Below are 18,703 nucleotides of genomic sequence, written 5' to 3'. Positions count from 1 at the left end.
CAATGACGCTTCAATACATGTGCAGGACGAGATGAGGGGATCGAACCACCAACCGTTGAACATTAAGACGATGAACTGATCTCCAGTCATCATTTACTCTTTACTGTGTTGTTAACAATTGTTATCTCTGAAAAATAGCTACTCAACGAAAAAAAACTAAACAATAGAAGAGTTGTGGAACTTGTAGATGAAAACTGTCAAACACGTTTTACTCTAGGGGCCGATTTCCTGTGGAGTTGTCCGGACCAGTAGGATAGCGCCATAATAACCTTCAGATTTAAACGTTTTCTGTGCTGTTGCAGAGTATACTTTATGAAAAGGTCTATATATTTACACAAAACCCTAACAGTTGCTGCTGATAATGACACCAATCTCAACATAAAGTCCATTTTCATGAAACTTTCTGGTGCAAATAAAAACTGAAATGTGCCAACAAGAAAAATAAACTTCTCCAGCCGTTGCACCTTGCAGGCTTATTTCAGGCCACAATCCTTAAGTTTGACACCTCTGGAGCTGAACTTTGTCAAATGTTGAGCTTGCAGAGATTACGGTTTTAGAATTAGAGTATGATTGTCATCATTAAGACAGAACCCGTATAGAAATATACAGATCCTAATTATCTCTGGAAAAGAATGTAGGAGGATTGTATTTAAGGAAAGCGAACTGCCCACTTCTGGTACAGACTTCTTAAATAACCTGCACTTCAAATGAGATTAGACTGGAATAAAAAAATAAATTAAAAAAAAAAAAAAAAAAGTAGGACTGACTTTGTCATTCTTGTAGGTGAGATGTTGTAGAAAAGCAGCTGCGTTGCTCTTGACGGGGTCCAGCCTGTAGTTGAGCATGGCGATGACCTCTGGCAGCTCCGGCTGGCGCCAGCCCCCCGGGCCGGGACCTTTCCGCAGAGTGCTGTCCAATGAAGCCATGCTCCCTCGTTCACCCTGGGCCAGCGGGGCCCCTCCTCCCCAATAGTACATGTCCCCCGGACCACTCATGTCACCGTCCAAGGTGCCTTCATAGCTCCTGAAGAGGGAGAAGGACATCTGTGAATGTGTCTTTTATTGTCAAAATGAGACGAGAACCTTTAAAGAGCCACAGCAAGCACATGTAACTCACGCAGTTCTGCGAGGCGGCCCATAAGCATGGTGGTTGCGGGGCACCGTGCTGTAGGTCACCGGGTGACCCATGCTATAGTCGGGCTCGTCGAATCCCATGCTGCGCTGGTCGTCCTCCAGCCCGTACGGCTCCGGCACAAACCTCGGGATAGAAGACAGCTCCATGGCGCTTCCCATACGGCCAACCTGCAGACAGGAGAACTGTGGTTGGAAAAACTGGAGACAACTGCAATGAAATGAATATATAGAGTGCAAGCCAAAGGTTCGCAAAAGGAATTGTGTGACCCCCTATGGGGAGGATGGTCACAAATCATAACCCTTCATTTAGATGAAGGGGTTGTAACTAATAGATATGCATTAACTCATAACAGTATCATACACCAAGTGCCTCAGGATTATAGGACACCACAGCAGTGAAAATGTAACTACGGGATAAATTACAGGTTAATAATTAACACTTAACAAAAAGATACCTGGATATTAAAAGTTTGGAAACGAAAAAAACCAGATGACTAACATGGTTTTTAAATCAAGCTAGATTCCAATCAGTCATCACAAGTGCACCAAAGTATTTTGAAGGTCAGAACATGACTGATAAACACGCACGTGATTCAAAGCCTGTTTTCCAAATGATTGCATACAAGATGGGTTGATACCTCTGAAGGATTCTTGTTTTCAACTGTGATGATAAATGTCTTCAACTATTAGATTCTGTCTGTGTGGCAGTGTTTGATTTGCAGTTTTAATTTATAGGTTTCTTTGGGTGTTTTTTTCTCTTCTCTTAAAATCTTCAGTTTACACGAACATATTGGCATAGAGCTCTGCATTCAAAGATGATTTTTACGCTAATAATGCATGAGAAGTGAGCCCAAAAAGAAGTCTGAAAAAGTATCAGAGCAAGTGACTCATTGATATTTGAACATATTGCACCTGCGGCTGAGCAGCATAGGGGTCAATCTGGTTCCTGCTGGGGGCTCGGTAGCTCGGATCGAGAGTTCTGTATCCATCTGGATGCACTGGTCTGGAAAGAAGAAAGAAATTAATGTTTACGGGGAAACAACTTCAAGTGTTGTGGTTTTAGTGTCCGTCCACACAACAATGGTGTCATAGCCACTGAAAACGGCCATTTTTGAAAATGACTGCCAAGATGCAAGACTCGGGCTTCATCGCCGTGGAGATGGGAGAAAACAAATACTTTCTGGAAACGCTGGGGCTCGTCACGAGTAGACGGTTGAATCGCTGCTACTGCACATGTGCAACATGGCCATAATGAAGACCTCTTCTGCACGTGCTCAGTAAATGTACAAGAACGTTTGCCTTCATAGTTTCATGTGCCCCAGTACATATTCTCCCGGGACTTGCTCGTTTTAGAGTTGAGTCTCTGTAATAATAATACAACTTGCTCGTCTGTCCATACAACTATCTGCGTAATCTCATTAAGGTTTATAGAGTATTGTGCACGTGTGTGTGGTTTCACTACAAAAACAACCAACAGCGCCAACTTATGTCCCAACATGCAAACTCCTTCATTTTCAGTGTTCCCACCACGGATGTGTAAAGTGGCATCATTTTCCGAACGTTGCTGTGTACGCTCAAAATTTTTCTGAAAACAAAAACGCAAAAATGACGTGTTTTCACTTGAAACGCTGTCTTGTAAATGGGGGCCTTAAAGTCGAGACAAGTTCTGTTAAAACCAACTTGAAATGTATGAAATGTTGCACCTGTAGCGATCGTCCATGTGACCCCCCCTGCTGAGGCTGGCGTAGTTGTCGGGTGGGGGCCCAGCGCGGTAGTCATCATAGGCCCCCGGAGCAGGACCGTAGTGGTAGTTGCGGGGCACGGTGTGAGTGGGGTAGTCCATGGGCACGCCACCACCTGGGGGTGGCCTGTAGACCCGATCCATAGGTGTGGTGTAGCCCCCCACACCCGTCACTGAACCCCCGCCATCAATGGACATTGTGTCGGACATGGAGGGGATGACCGTGCGAGTGGTGGTGGTCTTAACTACTTTTTTTACCTTAGAAAATGGGAAGGAAGCGAGGAAGAGGGTGAGACTTGAACACAATTGTATCACCGAACCGCTTAACGGTGTTCGGATGTGGACGTTACCGTTGTCTCTGTGCGCCGCGTGGACCCGTCTTCATTGGTCTCCACAGAAACAACAGACGGCGACTCCTGGGGCTGCTCCTCCACCGTGAACGTTTCCTGCACCATCTGACCAGGCTCCATCCTGAACTGCACGCACCCAAGAGGTCACAATCCATGAGCTGGGGAATAGCCTCGTTAAAAATTAACGGCTGAAAACGGAGAAGGCTCTGAAACACTCTTACGTGATGTGTCCCGTTGATGTAACCCTCGTTCAGTGTCAACCTCTCTATGTCTGCATCACAAGGAATGCGGCCGTTCTGTGAGGGGAGAAGAGCTGCGTAAATACACTGCTAATGGGACCGAGGGTCAACATGTGGGGATGAGGCCGCTGGACTTCACAGAGACACGCAGGTCCTGCGTCGTATTCAACTAACACCTCAAGTAACAGCGGCACGAGGTGAAAGAAGGCACCACTAAAGTTTACACTGCTTTGGCTTCTTCTGTACAACGGAAGGGAGTGTTCACGCATAAACTCTGGTGTGATCTCTTTGAGCCTTCGGGGGCACCAACAGAAATGAGCCAAGTCCGATTGATGAACAGGTCTCTGTTTACTTTCAATCATACTCTGGTGCAGTTCCATTAAAGAGATTCACATCCAAGACTATACAGTACTGTGCAAACATTTTAGGCAGGCAGAGCATAATTCTAGTTATTGATCATGTATTGGCAGCAAGGAAGTGTCTGATTGGCTGTAAATTTTAAACAAACCGTGAGATGGCGCGGTCTCGATGAAGACATGATCTGAGCTACCAAGTCTGTTTGGGTTTACGTGAACAAACAGAAGGATCTCCACCAGATTTTCCAAGGTTGTCCCAAACATTTAAAATGGCTTCTGTGCAGGTTCCTACAAATCCTGGGTGTCAATGTAGGCTAGTCACACTAAATAGTGATTTATTTCACCCCAATTCTCTTCCTATGGATACTACTGATAGAAAGTACAAACAGCTTGAGGCTTCCTTTTTGCACAGTGCTGTACCTAAAAGCAGCTTGCTTCATTTACGTATTCTGGTCTGGTGTTAAAAAAACCAGAATGAGAGCCAAGCTCAGCTGTGAACACTCCCTCACTGTAGCTTTTCCAACATCTGATGCAGCTCTGACAATCAAAACAAGCACATCCCCCCCCCCCCCCCCCCCCAAAAAAAAAATCAAATGAAAGTCAGTGACAGTTTGTAAGCATTCAACAAACACATGAATGAACTGTGGTGATGATGGAATGAAAATTAGTCTGTAAGGAGAGGAATGACGGCACACAGTGAGAAGACAACAACAGAGGAACTTCTTCCTGTCATTCCTGAACGCCGTCAGCAATGCGTGAAAAGAGTTTGTGGGTGTGGCACACTTCCCATTCCAGAAAGCGAGATAGCTCTACCTCTATAGATTTCCCTTTTCGCATAATCTCCACAAAAAGGGCAAAGCTTGGGGGGGGGGGGGGGGGGGGGGGGGGGGGGATTCTCAACACTAATTCAAAAGAGTGTCCTGCCATAATCTGAATGAAACAAAAAAAAAGAAAGGAAAGGTGAAAATTCCTCCCTCTACTGTCACGGCATTAAGCAAATAAACAGGAGCTAAAGTTCAGATGAGGGTTCAAGAAAAAGACAATGGTAGAAAGTGCCGGGCAGACGTGAGCATGTGGGAACCTGTCAGCACAGACTGAGGTCGTGTTGTGCTGCATTGTGAGAGTGGTGGAGGCATGCATGCTGAAGCCTCCGGGCTATGTAAACAAACACACACGCACACACACACACACACCAGTGATAAGATCCCACTCAGGCTACACACTGTCTTGCCGTGACTACGACACAAGCTGCACTTATTTCTGCTCCTTATCAGTCAGCAGAGGCCAAGATGTGCACCGGTGGAGGCATGCCGACATGCAAAGCCGATAAAAGGCGGGGAGAGCGGGCGAGTGGGACAGACCGATTGTTTATTAGTGTGACAAAGGTTTCCTCAAGGCCACAGAACAGTGTACACATGTATGTTTGTTCAGGTGCTGTAAATATGACAATAAGAAAGTGAAAGAAAAAGTGAGTGTGGGTGTGTGTGTGTTCGCATGTCTGACTGTGAGGTAAACTTCGAAGCATGAAGTCACTGAAAATCATACAAGAACCGGTTACTTGCCCTCAGAGTGTGAAAGCAAACACACGTATGAAATGATGAGGTTTATCTCAAAACCACAGCTGATGAAACAGGTCTGACTGAACCACTGCCTGAGTTAACCCCCCCCAACAGCAGAAATAAATCCAGCCTCTGGTAAATATACTGGCTGCTCGACACACTGTTGTTACATCGGTAAACTTTGGAACAGAGAAGCCGGAGATCACAACAAACCAAACATGGAGGAAACGCATCGCTCGGCATGCAAAGACCTACGGACAAGTCAAGACAGACACGGTGGGTTTGACGTATGAAGGGATGCAATGAGGATTGATTTTGAACAGGGTAAGGGTGGTTGCTGAGGAAACGGAGAGGATGGAGAATGCGATCGAAAGCTGCGATGGGGTGGACGATATCTCCTCTTGAAGACTCGGTTCACTTACTTTATTTACGGGTGCTTTCACAGCCTGCCGCTTTTGGGTCAACGCAGTTGTGTTTTAGAAACGCTGCGGCCGTGAAGTGTGAACACAGCGCTCACGCTGGGGTTCACACCAAAACAGCCACAATGAGATGGAAGGAATGAAAAGATCTGGTAGAGTTCCAGTTTCACTCTAGTCTGGTTCAGGTATTGTGTGAAAACAGCGACGCTAGGCTGCACAAAAACTGCTCGAGTTAAAAAAAAACGGTCTTGACAAGTTCTGCATGGAGGCTCGTTTTCGGAAGATTATCGCACCGTGTCCAAACGTGGGGACGAACAGATCGGATGCGGAAAAGTAAAATACGTGCTCCGTATTCATGTTTAACACGGAATCCGACGCAAATTCGTGGAAAAATACGATCAAATGCAGTAAAAACCAAAGGGTTGAATTAACCAGAAAAACAGTGTTTCCGTCGTCGGCATGGAAACAGAGACCGAACGTTCTCCAAAAGTTGTGTTTTCGGTGGCTCTGTTGTCGTGCAACTTTCCACACAAGACACAACTCGCTTTTGTTTTCACATGAAGACATCATAATGCAAACTTGGCCTGAACTAAACCTTTAATCAAGAAACCCGATTCAATAAATGTCAGAAATGCATCAAATGCACTCACAGATGTGAAAGCACCCTGAAATCGTATCTTCAACTATTCAAGCTGAATTTAAATAGCTTAGTTTGAGCAAAGCCCACAGAGGAGGTATGTTTCACCCCGGCAGAGTTTAGTTTGTGCTGCCGTCCAGCCAGGCCACACCGGCGGGGTGGGAGGTGACCGTGGCCGTTGACTTTAGATGAACTCGCCGGGATGGAGGGCGAGTCCGGAGGACGCTTTGATGGGAAATGTGCATGAGAGAAGGAGGTGGCGGTGACAGTTGGGATGTGGGGGGGGTTTATCTGGTGTTACCTGCATGTTGGGGAGGGGGCGGGGCAAGGTGCCGGCACACGACCTCCGCTCCTCCTCCAGAGCTCGGCTCAGCATCTCAAACTGCCTCTCCTGCTCCCGCACCGAGGCCAGCAGGGAGGCCGTACTCGCACACTGCTCCATTCACACACTGAGAGCAGAGGACAGGACAGGACAGGACAGGACAGGACAGGACAGAGTCAACCAACACCAGGAATCATCCAGGAACAGGTAGAATCACACCCCCATTACACACAGAGATACAGAGAGGAGCATTGAACCGCGGCACTGTGAAGGAATGCCAATTCACTTGATGTTTAAGTGCTAAAAAAAAAAAGCAGGAAGACAAATGGGAGCGAAGAAGCAGACACAGAGACAACGGGGCCACAGTGAGAAGACAAAGACAAAAAAGAAGAATTTATCTTGGGGAGTGATTAATCAGTGAAAATTCCAGGCAGGACCAGCAAGCTGCCGTCACGTTCTCATGCGGCTTTCACCTACTGCCTAGCAGGATTAAAAATAGGAGGTGAAAAACACGATGAGAGACAATTACAGCATGTTTTCAGCTGGAGCGTGAGCAGCTTGTTAGCACTTCTTCTATCCAAATTGCAGCAGAGGTGACGGGGGAACAGAGAGAGACGAGTGCGAGAGAAGTGAGAAAACCCCATCACCAAGCGGCGTCGAACCGGCAAGCCGGAGCAAAATTGATGAGATCAGAGGCATTTTGACTTGTGAGGGTGTGCTCTCCGCGGCGGGGAGAGGCAGCAGGTCGTGTTGTTGTTTTGTGTGTTTAACTCGAAATTTGTGATGTCGAACCACTTCGTACTCTACAAGTACACAACAGTAGCTATAACAGGCGGCCCATGATGTTGAAGAATGAATGAGGGCGCTTGAGAGGAATAACAAGCTCTGAAGTAGCAGGAAATGTCATTAAAAAAAAACAACACAGGAAAAACACACCGACAATGCGTCAAAATAACGATCCAGTTTTCTCCTGTCAGTCATGCAATGTTAGTCCTCCTGGGTCAAATCTGCTTGGAGCGTTTACAAAGCATCGGTATGAATCTCAGGCCAGCCGGAGAAAACTTTTCCCAGCATTTAAACAAAGTCTATTATTGGTTTTTACCAAAAATACCAACATTTCTCAAGTGTCCTGGGTCTGCATGATATCTCACAGCAGAAAATTCACATTAAACTACCGTTAAAATGGATTATTTTATATCTAAGCATGCACAGAAGAAAAAAAAATCGGTTTATACAAACTTCAAATTGAAAGAGTTATGCTTTTCTTTGCCAATAGATGTGTCAAACAGCACATATTTAACCAAAAATGACTGATGAGACATGATATGTAAAGTCAGAGTTGGCCAACCATAATTTAACCAACAAGAATTGTGGTCAGTAGGAGACATTTATACGAGATCCCAGGTCGTCACTGAACACAGAGGGGTGAGTATTTTTGGGGTATTTGGATGATCAAGGGAAGATATATTGAAGTTTAGTGAGGGTCGTATATACATTTGTAGCTTACAAGTGTTCACTTACCAAGATATACATTGATTTGGACCCACAAAGAAGAATAGAAATGTTTTCGAAAAACATCAATTAAATCAGGTGAGACCAAATAAAAAGGTTGTTTTGGAACATTTGAGAGAAAGTGAGTGTACCGAAGTCCACCTTCCAGAGCTGAAGTGTGAAAGCGACTCGCTGTGACGAAGTCCTTTCTCCAGACTTCAAGGGAAAAATTAGGAATCTGAGGAGGATTACCTCAACGCCGCCCGTCTAATAACGCGATGACACGCGCATGGCTCATTCCCAAACCAGGGCAAAAACCATTTGCTCGACTTCAAAGTTCACAGGCTCACGGTGATCAAATCCTCCACCCGACATCTGCGCACCCAGGGCCTGAACAAAGACTCCTGTATTAAGTCCGGCGTGCTCGCGTACGGCAGCAGGAGTTCACATCTGCATGAGGGCGTGTGATTGTGCATGTGGGTCAGAGACTAAATAAAAGCGGCAAGTGTGTGGGTGTGTGTGTGTGTGTGTGTGCGTGTGTCACCGCTTTCATCCCCAAGAATGCTACTTTTGGTGGAGTTAACTCAAACACATTTCTTTCCGTTTGTGTCCAATGAAGAAAAAACAAACACTTGTGGACAGATCGGCACAAAGGCGACACAAAAACACACAAACAAGAGCCACTGTCAAACATTCCTGAGTGGGATTTAGCGTGTCATATCCTGTCTCAGCTGTTGGAAGCCGTCCTAATAAGGGAACCTTTCGCTCTCTTTGTCCGCCTCCCTCCGACGTTTCATCTTCACCAGGCAAACACTTAACGGCGGTGTGGGGGCGGAGCTTCATGAGCTGGATAAAACTCACGGTCAAGCGAAAAGCGGTCAGAAACATTTCAAGCGTACGTCCAGTGGAAAGCCACGTGGATAATGGGTGAACATTATAAAGCCTCTGTTGCTTCTACGGTCAATTAGGCGTCTTTATTATTGAGCTAAAGACAGACGACGCGCTGGATTTACAGCGGCTTTTACGACCATTATTTCATCACTGCACTCTCGAAAACGCTGGTAAAAAATACAGTTTCCAACCAAAGTTAGCAATCGTCTTGCAGGCTCTGGCACAACGATCAAAGCACTTTAGGTTTATTTCGTGATAAAAAGACGTCAACTCCGACAGAGACCTCGTCTGAAGTGTGGTTTTGTTTGCATTCTGACATACGAGCCGAGGGAAACTTGATTATTTGGCCATTGCAATAAAAGAAATCATGACATAAAGGGGCAACACTTTTAAGACAAAGTGGTCTTGATTAATTTCTGTACCATATTAAGTAAAACCCCTCATTTAAAGTGGTTTAAACTTCATCACAACCAGCTACAGGCACCAGACATGAGGTGGAGAACGTTCTATAAGAGTGTTTAAGCCAGTTAATGTACATTCGAAGACAATAACCAGTGTTTGCATCTTCTTACAAGGTTCCGTTGCTACACATGGAAAGTCACTTGAGGTGTTGTAGCACAACATTAGTAGATGCAGTTAAGATTCTGGTAAAACACCTCCTTCTGACGACCATAATAACTGCAATAAAATCCCTTCCTGCATCTTTTTCATAAAGAAGTTCAAATCTATTTCATAACAATTTGATGAAACACCAAACTTAGTTGCTCGCTGATTTAAAGCAAAAGACTCAGGAAGCAGTCAAGTTTGACAGTTTGGACATTGAAGACTGGAGGTTTAAGCTCACCCTCACATTCAAGCGACTAAATGTGAAACATCTGCAGCTTTTAATTAAAGCAAGCGGCTGCAACACTCATTTTCAGGCGGTAGAGTTTCAAATTAAACAATTAAATCTTCCCGAGCTGCAATCTCCGCCAATTTGTGAGTTTTCCAAAAAAAAATATACAAAACCATAGGAGACGTTCTTCTAATTTTTTACGGAAACTGTCATTACATGAAAACCTTTGCCTGCAACACTCAGTCGCAAGTTGATGAAGTGGCCAAATGAGGCACACTGCACATGTAGTTTCATCTCTTAGTTGTGTTATACTCAACTACGACAACATCATGATCAAACCATGTCCCTATTTACATGTTTCAAGTGAGAATGCATCGTTTTTGTTTGAGAAAAGTTTTGCATTTACACAGCAACGTTTTGAAAACAATATCCGATTCCATAGAAACGGCAGAAACACTGACAAGTACGTCGCTTTCATGTTTTGGCCGATAGCGAGCGTGAGTTGGAGCATTTTTTGGAAAGTCCCACCTTGGCAGCCCTTTCGAAAAAGTTGTGTTTTCAGTAGCTCCGGGCACCGTTCAACACATAAACTGACCTAATGTTTTCAAAGATTTCGAATGGCGCGACCATAAGTCGCTGGGATGTGGGGAAAAATGTAGCTGAACATCTGGTTTACTTAATAACAACTGTCCCTCTCATCACTTCAATGAAATAGACAGCAGTCATACTGATCCTTCAATATGGTAACAGAATTCTTCAAAAAAAAAACAACAACTCTTGTTTCTTTCAGAAAACAGCAGTAATAAAGTGGTTCAATTAGAGGTTGCCTGTTTGTTAATGTTGTTTGAAGGCTTTAAACTGTTAACCCAGTTGGAAGCTGCGCAGTCACAGCATTAGTGTTGCGTTACGGCCTCACCCTTTACTGAATAATCTAATTAAACTTCATCCTATAAACCGAATCGGACCTCTGGTAGCTGGTTTTTTTGGGGGGGCCTTTGTGTTTGACACTGCTGATTGAAAATGCTGATGTATCTAATGTCTCTTTGCCAAATGGAGAGAAAAGTCAGTGGATGTGGCAGCAAGTGACAAATAAATGTTTGTTGTGTTTTGACGGTGCCTGCAGCAGCCGTCAAGAATTTCCATCGGAGATGGAAAACAACCGACCTGAAACTGAACGCCAGATAAGCCCACATACCACAGTCCGAGATGCAGCAGTCAAGAACATCAACGCTTTTCTTTTTCTGTGTGAAGAGCGAGCGTCTCCGCACAAACTCTACAGCTATGCGAGTCCGACCGCTGACATTCTTGTGGCAGGGCGCAGCTTCTCGGGAAAGTTTTAAATGGCTTTTGCCACTTACAGCCCGGGCATTAGTCGTAAATCCATTGTAAGGCCATTAGCTGCGACGCTAAATCGTATCTGCTAATGGAATGGGCCGGGAATTACACCGCTAAGCCACTTTGCTGCCACGAGGCGCCACAAAACATGAAGTTACTGCTCAGTGAGAAGTCAATCACTGTTTGTTTGTTTGTTTGCATTTCACCCAGAACTGTTTCTGCACGCCCTCATTCGAATGCCATCGCTGCTATTTCAGACACAGGCACGCGCACACTGAGGTGAAGCTATGGTAAAATGCTGTTGTGGCTTGGCAGTGCGTTTCGCTGACTCAGCCTCATTTCAATGGTCAGACAGAGATCGTGTGTGCATGTGTGTGTGTGTGTGTGTGTGTGTGCACGTGTGTGTGTGTGTGTGTGTGTGTGTTGGCTCACGTCCAACTGCTACCGCCTTTACCATCCCGACTTGAATCCATGAATACCCCTGCACGTGCACGCTCACGCAGCCGTCCATGTGGTCACAGCGGCTTTCTATTCCGGGCGAGGGAGGAAACGCGCAGCCTCGTTTCAGCGGCTGACAGATGAATTTCACTCCCAGGACAAAGAAAAGAGGGGAATGAAGGAGCAGCAAGTGCGATGGAGCTGGAGCGAGGAGATACCGAAGTCCTTTAAATTGTGCTTGCAGCAGATTTCAACTGCAAACGTTTTCATTATTAACTAATCCGTTCTAAAAATGAAGGAAAAATCAAGCCATTCTATTATTCAATGTTGCCCTGACTATCATTAAGTTGCCTTAAAGTATCTTTCACTAATATCTCCGGTTTGGACGTTTGAATGATGCGTAACATGCAAGTGATCCATTTTACATTTTAGTTGGGAAAAAAAAGTGTCCAGAAACCGTTCTTTTGACCGACCAACTACTTTATTTTCAAACAAAACAATATGGCTCGTTATGCGATACGTGATCACCATGGCGACAGAGGTCAGGGGTCACCAGACAGTTAACTTCCTGCAGCGGTGCACTAAAGTAACGCAGACAACCAGGTGAACAAATCAAGCCGATCTTTATCACTGATCCATTTATGGGGGGGGTTTTGAACACCGATTTCGTTGCGCATAAAAACTAATATTTAACTGTCAATATCCTCTGAGATTATACTTCAGTGTTACAATGAAAGAAGTGACTTTCACCCAATTACTCAGCTGGACCATTAGCACACAAGAGTACAATCAAACAACTAGCATTACACTATGATTTCACAGTTAAAGGCCAGATTGATCAAATCCATCAGGCAGAAAGCACTGAACCATAACGTGTGATATGTATATTAAAATAGTTAAATAATGAGTATTAGCATATACTGGCTTTAACTGGCTTGAATGAACAAGACACAGAATTTCTGCATCACAAAATGAAGTCAGTCTTTTTTTGTTTGATTCTTTATCATTTTACAAGTCTTGATCGGCCTGATCGTCACGAGTGGCAGAGGAAACATGAAGCATCTCAACCTTTCAAAAAAACAAACAAACACGTAAGCCTGCAATAAAGACTGACCAGGGTTCAACTGCAACGAGAGCGAGACCACTTCTTAAGCAAGGAAGCGGGCTAAAGCTTCACAAAACTGCAGACGACACTCAGCCTCTTGGAAGAAACCGACGGAGGGAGACGAGGGAGCGGTTTAGAAATCAGCGCACTTTGATTTCACTCTGTGTGCGTTATCGCACGTCTCCGACGTTTGAATAAAAACAGACTGCAGGTGTGACTGTTGGGAACAGCAGAGAGGAAGTGTGATGAATGGAGAGAGGGAGGGAGAGGGAGAGAGAGAGGGGGGGGGGGGGGGGGGAGAGCAGCAAATATAACAAAACCCCAGCTCCTGTGTGTCAGAGGGACACACCCGTGGTGCGCGCTGAAAGCCCGTCATTACAGCAGCTCACAAATGATAGGCCTGGTTGAAACAACTGGCTGAGCGGCAAGACGTCAGCCCCCACAGTGAAACTCCGGGATCCAGGAGAGACGTGCTTCTTCTCCACGTCTTAAAGAGAACCTTTCGGGGTACACGCGCATGCCCGAACTCGCTGGCGATCCCTGCCCGGGCAGGTCAGAGCAGACATACCCCGCAGGGGCATTCACAGGGATATGTTAGGCATGTCGGTGCACTGATCAGCTGACTGTACCGATCCACAGTTTACTCACTTCGAGACGATGCGAAACTCAGGTGAAGGAGGCTTTACTTTTGTGTGCAGGTAACTTCAGGTGATCCGGCCTCGGTCCGACCACAAAAGATAAATAAAAGAAAAAAAACTGCAAGCCGAGAAGGTGTCTGCACTGAGAGCCTCCACACAAGGGGCTGAAAAATGAAGCAAACATGAAACACGCCTGCTGCCAGCCAGCCACACCCCGCACGTCCAGACCCACACAACAGGTTCTCGCTTTTATCCCGAGCTGCTCCTCCACCGCCAGCAGCTCAGGATCCTCAGCCCCGCCACATCAAAGGCCAGCTGCTGGAAACTCAACAGTGCAGACTTTCGGGGCAGAAAACACGAGAGTGAAACATACAGGCACCTGAACGCACCGTGCTGCGTCCACGGATCCCGCTGAGTGGGCGTTTCAGGTGTGTCCGTGAAGGAAACTGATAAGCCCAGACCGGAGACTTTGACCCCTGATATACTGTATGAGCGCGACCACTTCCGTGTACTACCCCCCCGCCGAAAACCCCCCAAACGGGTCCGGGTGTAGTGACGGAAAAGTCCATTTAAAGCTCCAATGTTTCACCGCAGCCAAGCGGAAAAGGTGAAATCTAATACACCCTCCAAAACCATATAGCAAACAACAAGCTACCGCGTGAGCCGCGCATTTAAGCCTTTATCCGTCTCCCTGTGGCTCAGTTGTAACCGTGTCCGCTGGTTTTCCACAACTCCACAAGTCTGGGTCTAAATAAAAGTTATTCATCAAGCTAACGAGCGCTGGCAGTGCGCTGAAGTTGGACTGCGATTGGGCGCTTCAGATTTAGAAATGATAGAGAAACAACTCAAAAATCCTCAAATAATCCGGTTTTTTTTTTTTTTTTGACACCTCTCAATGCTCTAAAAGCGCGTTACACGTTTAGGTAAAGCTCTAATTACGTCTGAATCTCATTTTGACCGTTTAAAAAGCGTGTACAAATGCATAACATGGACATTTAGATCTGTCCTTAAACCCGCAATTGCTTAGAAATGCACTACATCGTCCAATAAAGGCCAAAGATTCACTGAAAAGAAGTGGAATATTTCCTGACAGTTTTCAATATTTTGCATGTGCACTACACTAACCCAGGTTTAGAGCTAGAACCAGCACACCCAGACCCGTTTTCACAAATCAAAACGAGTCTCTCCAGGATGAAACCTTCCAAGTATTAGTGAGATACACACACATTATTAATTCAGAAATGTTATCTTTAACAGTTAACTGAACCGAGATCTATCATCTTGGGGAAATGTACAGTCGTTTTAAGACATCTGGACCTGGCTTAAAAGTGGTTTGAATGGACAAAACGCATCAAAATGTCAATAGTGTGCATGTAAACAAAAACAAAAACAAAAAAGAACCAAAGGGCTTAACAAACTAGAAACTTCGCTGCCCTCCCCTGCAGCCTTTCTGGGATGATCCAGTTTTAAATACGAGAGGTTTCGTGTACACGAAACAACATATAGCAACTATTACTGAGCAAATGTAAACCACCATAATGTGGAACAGATAGATTTAAAACCTCATGGACCGGAAAATGTGTTTACACTGATATAGCTCCCTTGGGGGACAATCCACTCACAACTACAGTCACAGTAGTGTGTGTCCTGGATTTATGTGTAAACACCAGACGAACGCAAACATTGATTTTCTGCATGAAGACAGTTTTTGCCAATCTGGACCTTCTCTAATGTCAAAACAACAAAACGCTGCTACTACTGCGTTTTAGATCAAGTAAATGTTTTCCTGAGCAGGAATGTGTGATTGCATTCAGATTTATCACCTGATCTAATCCACTTCTATAATTTCAAAATGTTGTTTTTCTTGCAAATAAAACAGGCTTGTTGTAGTAAAAGACTGCCAGCATTATGATTTAGTTAGTCAGATAATGCAGCTCACATTTGTTGTCAATATAAACCTGCTCCGATTTTGTTTGAGTATAACACAATGACATTTTTCATTCATTTTCGTTTTAAAAAAAAGCTTTCCCGAGCTACAAAACACGTTTTCATTCACTCCCAGCTTTCAGTCACAAGTTTGCCCAATATTCTATATCGTATATATGACAATTCATAAAGTGTAGTTGGCTGCACAATGATTATCTCGCCCCTGAAAGACAATTCAGTTTAATTTGGAGATCTGCAAGCAGAACCTGATCCAATGTGAGCTGTGTGACAAAAACGGAGATTATTTATCTTGTCTGGTTATTCTCGTCCAAATCTGATAATGGCTGCCAATTTAAATCTGGTTCAGATGAGAGAAAACACAACAAAGTGTGTATTTCTCGGCGTTTTCCTAAAACAAACGCATGCTTTTGGGTGTGATCGCTGACACACCTTTGCAGCACTGGAGCCACCATGGGGAAAGTTTATTCACCAACGGGAAGCTGACTTCACCCCCGCAGTGCTAAGCCAAGTTAGCTTCTGCGCTGACAAACCGAGCAACTTCCCCGAAAGATAAAACTGCGTTTTTTCCTCCCTCCCACAACAACTCAAAACCGGCCGCGCCGAGCACAAAGCACCGAGAGACGAGTCTTTACCGATTCTGGAGACTGTTAGGCGTGTTTTTCACAGTCCATAAGTGTGTGCGATGAGGGATTCAGGCCTTAGCTTCGCTTCGCGTCGCCTAGCCTAGCCTAGCCTAGCCTCCACCGCTCCAGCCGCCGCCGCTTCTCCGTCCTGAACCCGCAGACCAGCGCAGCTGCTCCGGGAGAGGCGAGCCGGCTCCACGCCGCGGGGGAGGGGGGCAAAAAAAAAAGAGTAAAAGAGGTGGCAGGAGCCCCGCGTGTAAGCCCGGGCAGGTGACGCTGTCCTCCGCAGGTCGAGAGCTCTCACAATGAAGACGGAGAAAACACCCACCTATGCAATTTCCTCCGCTCTCCTCCCGGTCCTGCCGCGGCTTGTTCACCGGGCGCTGCGCTTCCTCTGCGGGGGGGCGGGAGAGGGAGGGGGTGAGGGGCAGGGTGCGGTGCGGTGCCGTGCGGTGCCGTGTGGTGTGGTGGGGTGGGGGCAGCAGCCAGGAACTAATCCCATGCAGGCAATAATTTAATAATCTGCTAATAAAGCACAGTGCAGGAAATAGACAGAAATGATCACATTTTGCACCAAACCATATTTTACTTTTTTTTTCTTAACCCTTTAAACTTCCTGGTCATTAAAAACAATATCTATATATATATATATATTATTTTTCAAAAACGTGTGCGATCATACACACTCCATACATACATACACACATATATATATAAAAATCCATATATAAACCCTTTAATGATAACTAGTTGTATTTTGTGAAACTATACTTTGAAAAAAATAGATTGTCTCTATTTGAGTATACACGTATCCTTTATCAAATTTATTATCATTATTTTTTTTTTTTTAAAGCACGTGGAATTCCACTTCATCCAGGGGTGTCAAAATTAGATGGAATACAGTATGAAAACAGAGCTGCAATAAAGAAAAAAAAAACATTCATTTTGACCTTCTTTTTTTTTTATATTACATTAACTGTGTGGAAAAAATGTATAGCAGTCAATCGATTTGATTTGATACTCCCCCCCCTCAAGAATCAATATCAATATTTTCTGTTGTTTTTCCAATTGATCTGTTTTTCTTTGCAAGAATTTTTTTTCTCTTGATAAACTTTCAAATGTCTGTATTTTATCAAATAGATCATAAAACACCCTCTTAAGTCATTAATGATTAATGTTACACTTCCAACTGCTGCAAAGAGTTTACAAAACTGTTTTACATTCAGACATTTTCTGGAGTTTTCCAACTTTAAACTCAACTGACTGGTTGAGGTGCAAAACAGAACCGGAACACATTTTTTCAGGTATTTCACTTCAGTCAGTAGTAGGTCACTTCAATTCAATTCAACTTTATTTATATAGCACCAAACAAATACGTCATTTCGAGGCGTTTTTAACAGAGAAAAGAGAAAACGAACGCATACGAGCAAGCAGATTTATTTGCGAATGTGGAAAGGAAAAAGTCCATCTAACAGGAAGAAACCTTTGCAGAAACCAGACTCACAGGTCGTATAAATAGTGTAAATCCACTTTTCTTTTAACAAAAGCTCTGATGCTGCCCTTGTGTGGTCAAAGTGTGGAAGTGCGCCTTCAGAACTCCTACGGAAAAGCTCTTCAAATGTTGATAAATATACAATGGTGGGACTAATTTATCCTAAATTCTTGGACATACCTCATGAGGCTTTTAAATACCTTTGCGCAGAATCAAAAGGAAGACAAACAAATTTGAAGAATATTGTGCCGTTTCCCTACTCGTGAATGAAAAACATCCGATTTTCAGTTTCACATTATAACACGTGACTCCCGAGGATCGTTTTAAAGACGTCAAATGTTTTTGTTTTTCAAATGGAGTTGGGGGTTTTTTTCCATTCTGAACATAATATTGTTCATCATGCTGCATTACGTTGCACATTTGAAACAAAAGAGAAACAGAAGGAAAAGAGAAAATAACTAAGGGTGTATTAATTATTTAAATAAAGTTGCAGTTGAGAGAAATGGAAAATAAATGTCTCGGGACGTCTTGCCTCGAATATGTATGCAGCTATAATCCAATCAGATTTACAGAATGGAGAATAAACACAAAGGCGGAAGTGAAGAAAGCCCCACTTACACGTTTTGGCCCTTCAATAAAAAAAAAACAACAACAAAAAAAACAACCTGTCAGAAGTAGTAAAATTCTAAAAGCTGAACTGAAGACAAACAGAATACGATGTCACTCAGTGCTGCCACCTGATGGACAAACTGATATTACTTTAATATTACATGCAGGAATTGAAGTCTTCATTTTAATCCCTGAGGGCCGCAGAACCTCCAACCTCACCAAATGATGACTGAACCCATCTGACCCCAAAATATATGAGAGTTATGGCATTAAATTAAAATGACTAATTCATACATTCATCTTCTCCTTGCAAACATGCAACAGTTGTATTCATTAACAAATTAAATGTGCTGCAGTCGTGTACTTAATACATAACCTTTCATGCTTCCAGTCCGGGAACATCCTGTAATAATTATCTACGACGATGCAGAGGTTTGCTTTACATTCTGTCCCAACAAAACAGGACAATCCGTGATGGCTGGAGCCCTGCAGGCAGAAAGCTGACATGGTATGTGCAATATCCCCACACTCCTCTCAGACGAC

General features: G+C 44.3%; 1 protein-coding gene across 6 annotated transcripts in view; it reads right to left on the bottom strand.

The window, feature by feature from the left end:
• The window catches only part of ctnnd1 (catenin (cadherin-associated protein), delta 1), a 32,954-nt gene extending 16,507 nt beyond the window's left edge, over positions 1 to 16,447 (bottom strand). For 2 of the 6 annotated variants that reach the window (XM_080518810.1, XM_080518813.1), the window contains exons 1-8: positions 16,069 to 16,375; positions 6,736 to 6,883; positions 3,446 to 3,520; positions 3,225 to 3,350; positions 2,837 to 3,132; positions 2,046 to 2,136; positions 1,117 to 1,301; positions 768 to 1,023 (exon numbers count right to left, since the gene is read on the bottom strand). In XM_080518810.1, the coding sequence (XP_080374936.1) occupies positions 768 to 1,023; positions 1,117 to 1,301; positions 2,046 to 2,136; positions 2,837 to 3,132; positions 3,225 to 3,350; positions 3,446 to 3,520; positions 6,736 to 6,876 (1,170 nt within the window). In that variant the 5' untranslated portion in view covers positions 6,877 to 6,883; positions 16,069 to 16,375. The other 4 variants (XM_080518811.1, XM_080518812.1, XM_080518815.1 and 1 more) reach the window with 4 other exon arrangements.
• Between the last annotated feature and the right edge of the window lie 2,256 nt (positions 16,448 to 18,703).

This window comes from Blennius ocellaris (assembly GCF_963422515.1).
Source record: "Blennius ocellaris genome assembly, chromosome: 3".
NCBI lineage: Eukaryota > Metazoa > Chordata > Actinopteri > Blenniiformes > Blenniidae > Blennius > Blennius ocellaris.
Note: the sequence above shows the minus strand (reverse complement) of the source record. Positions and strands in the feature narration are given on the sequence as shown.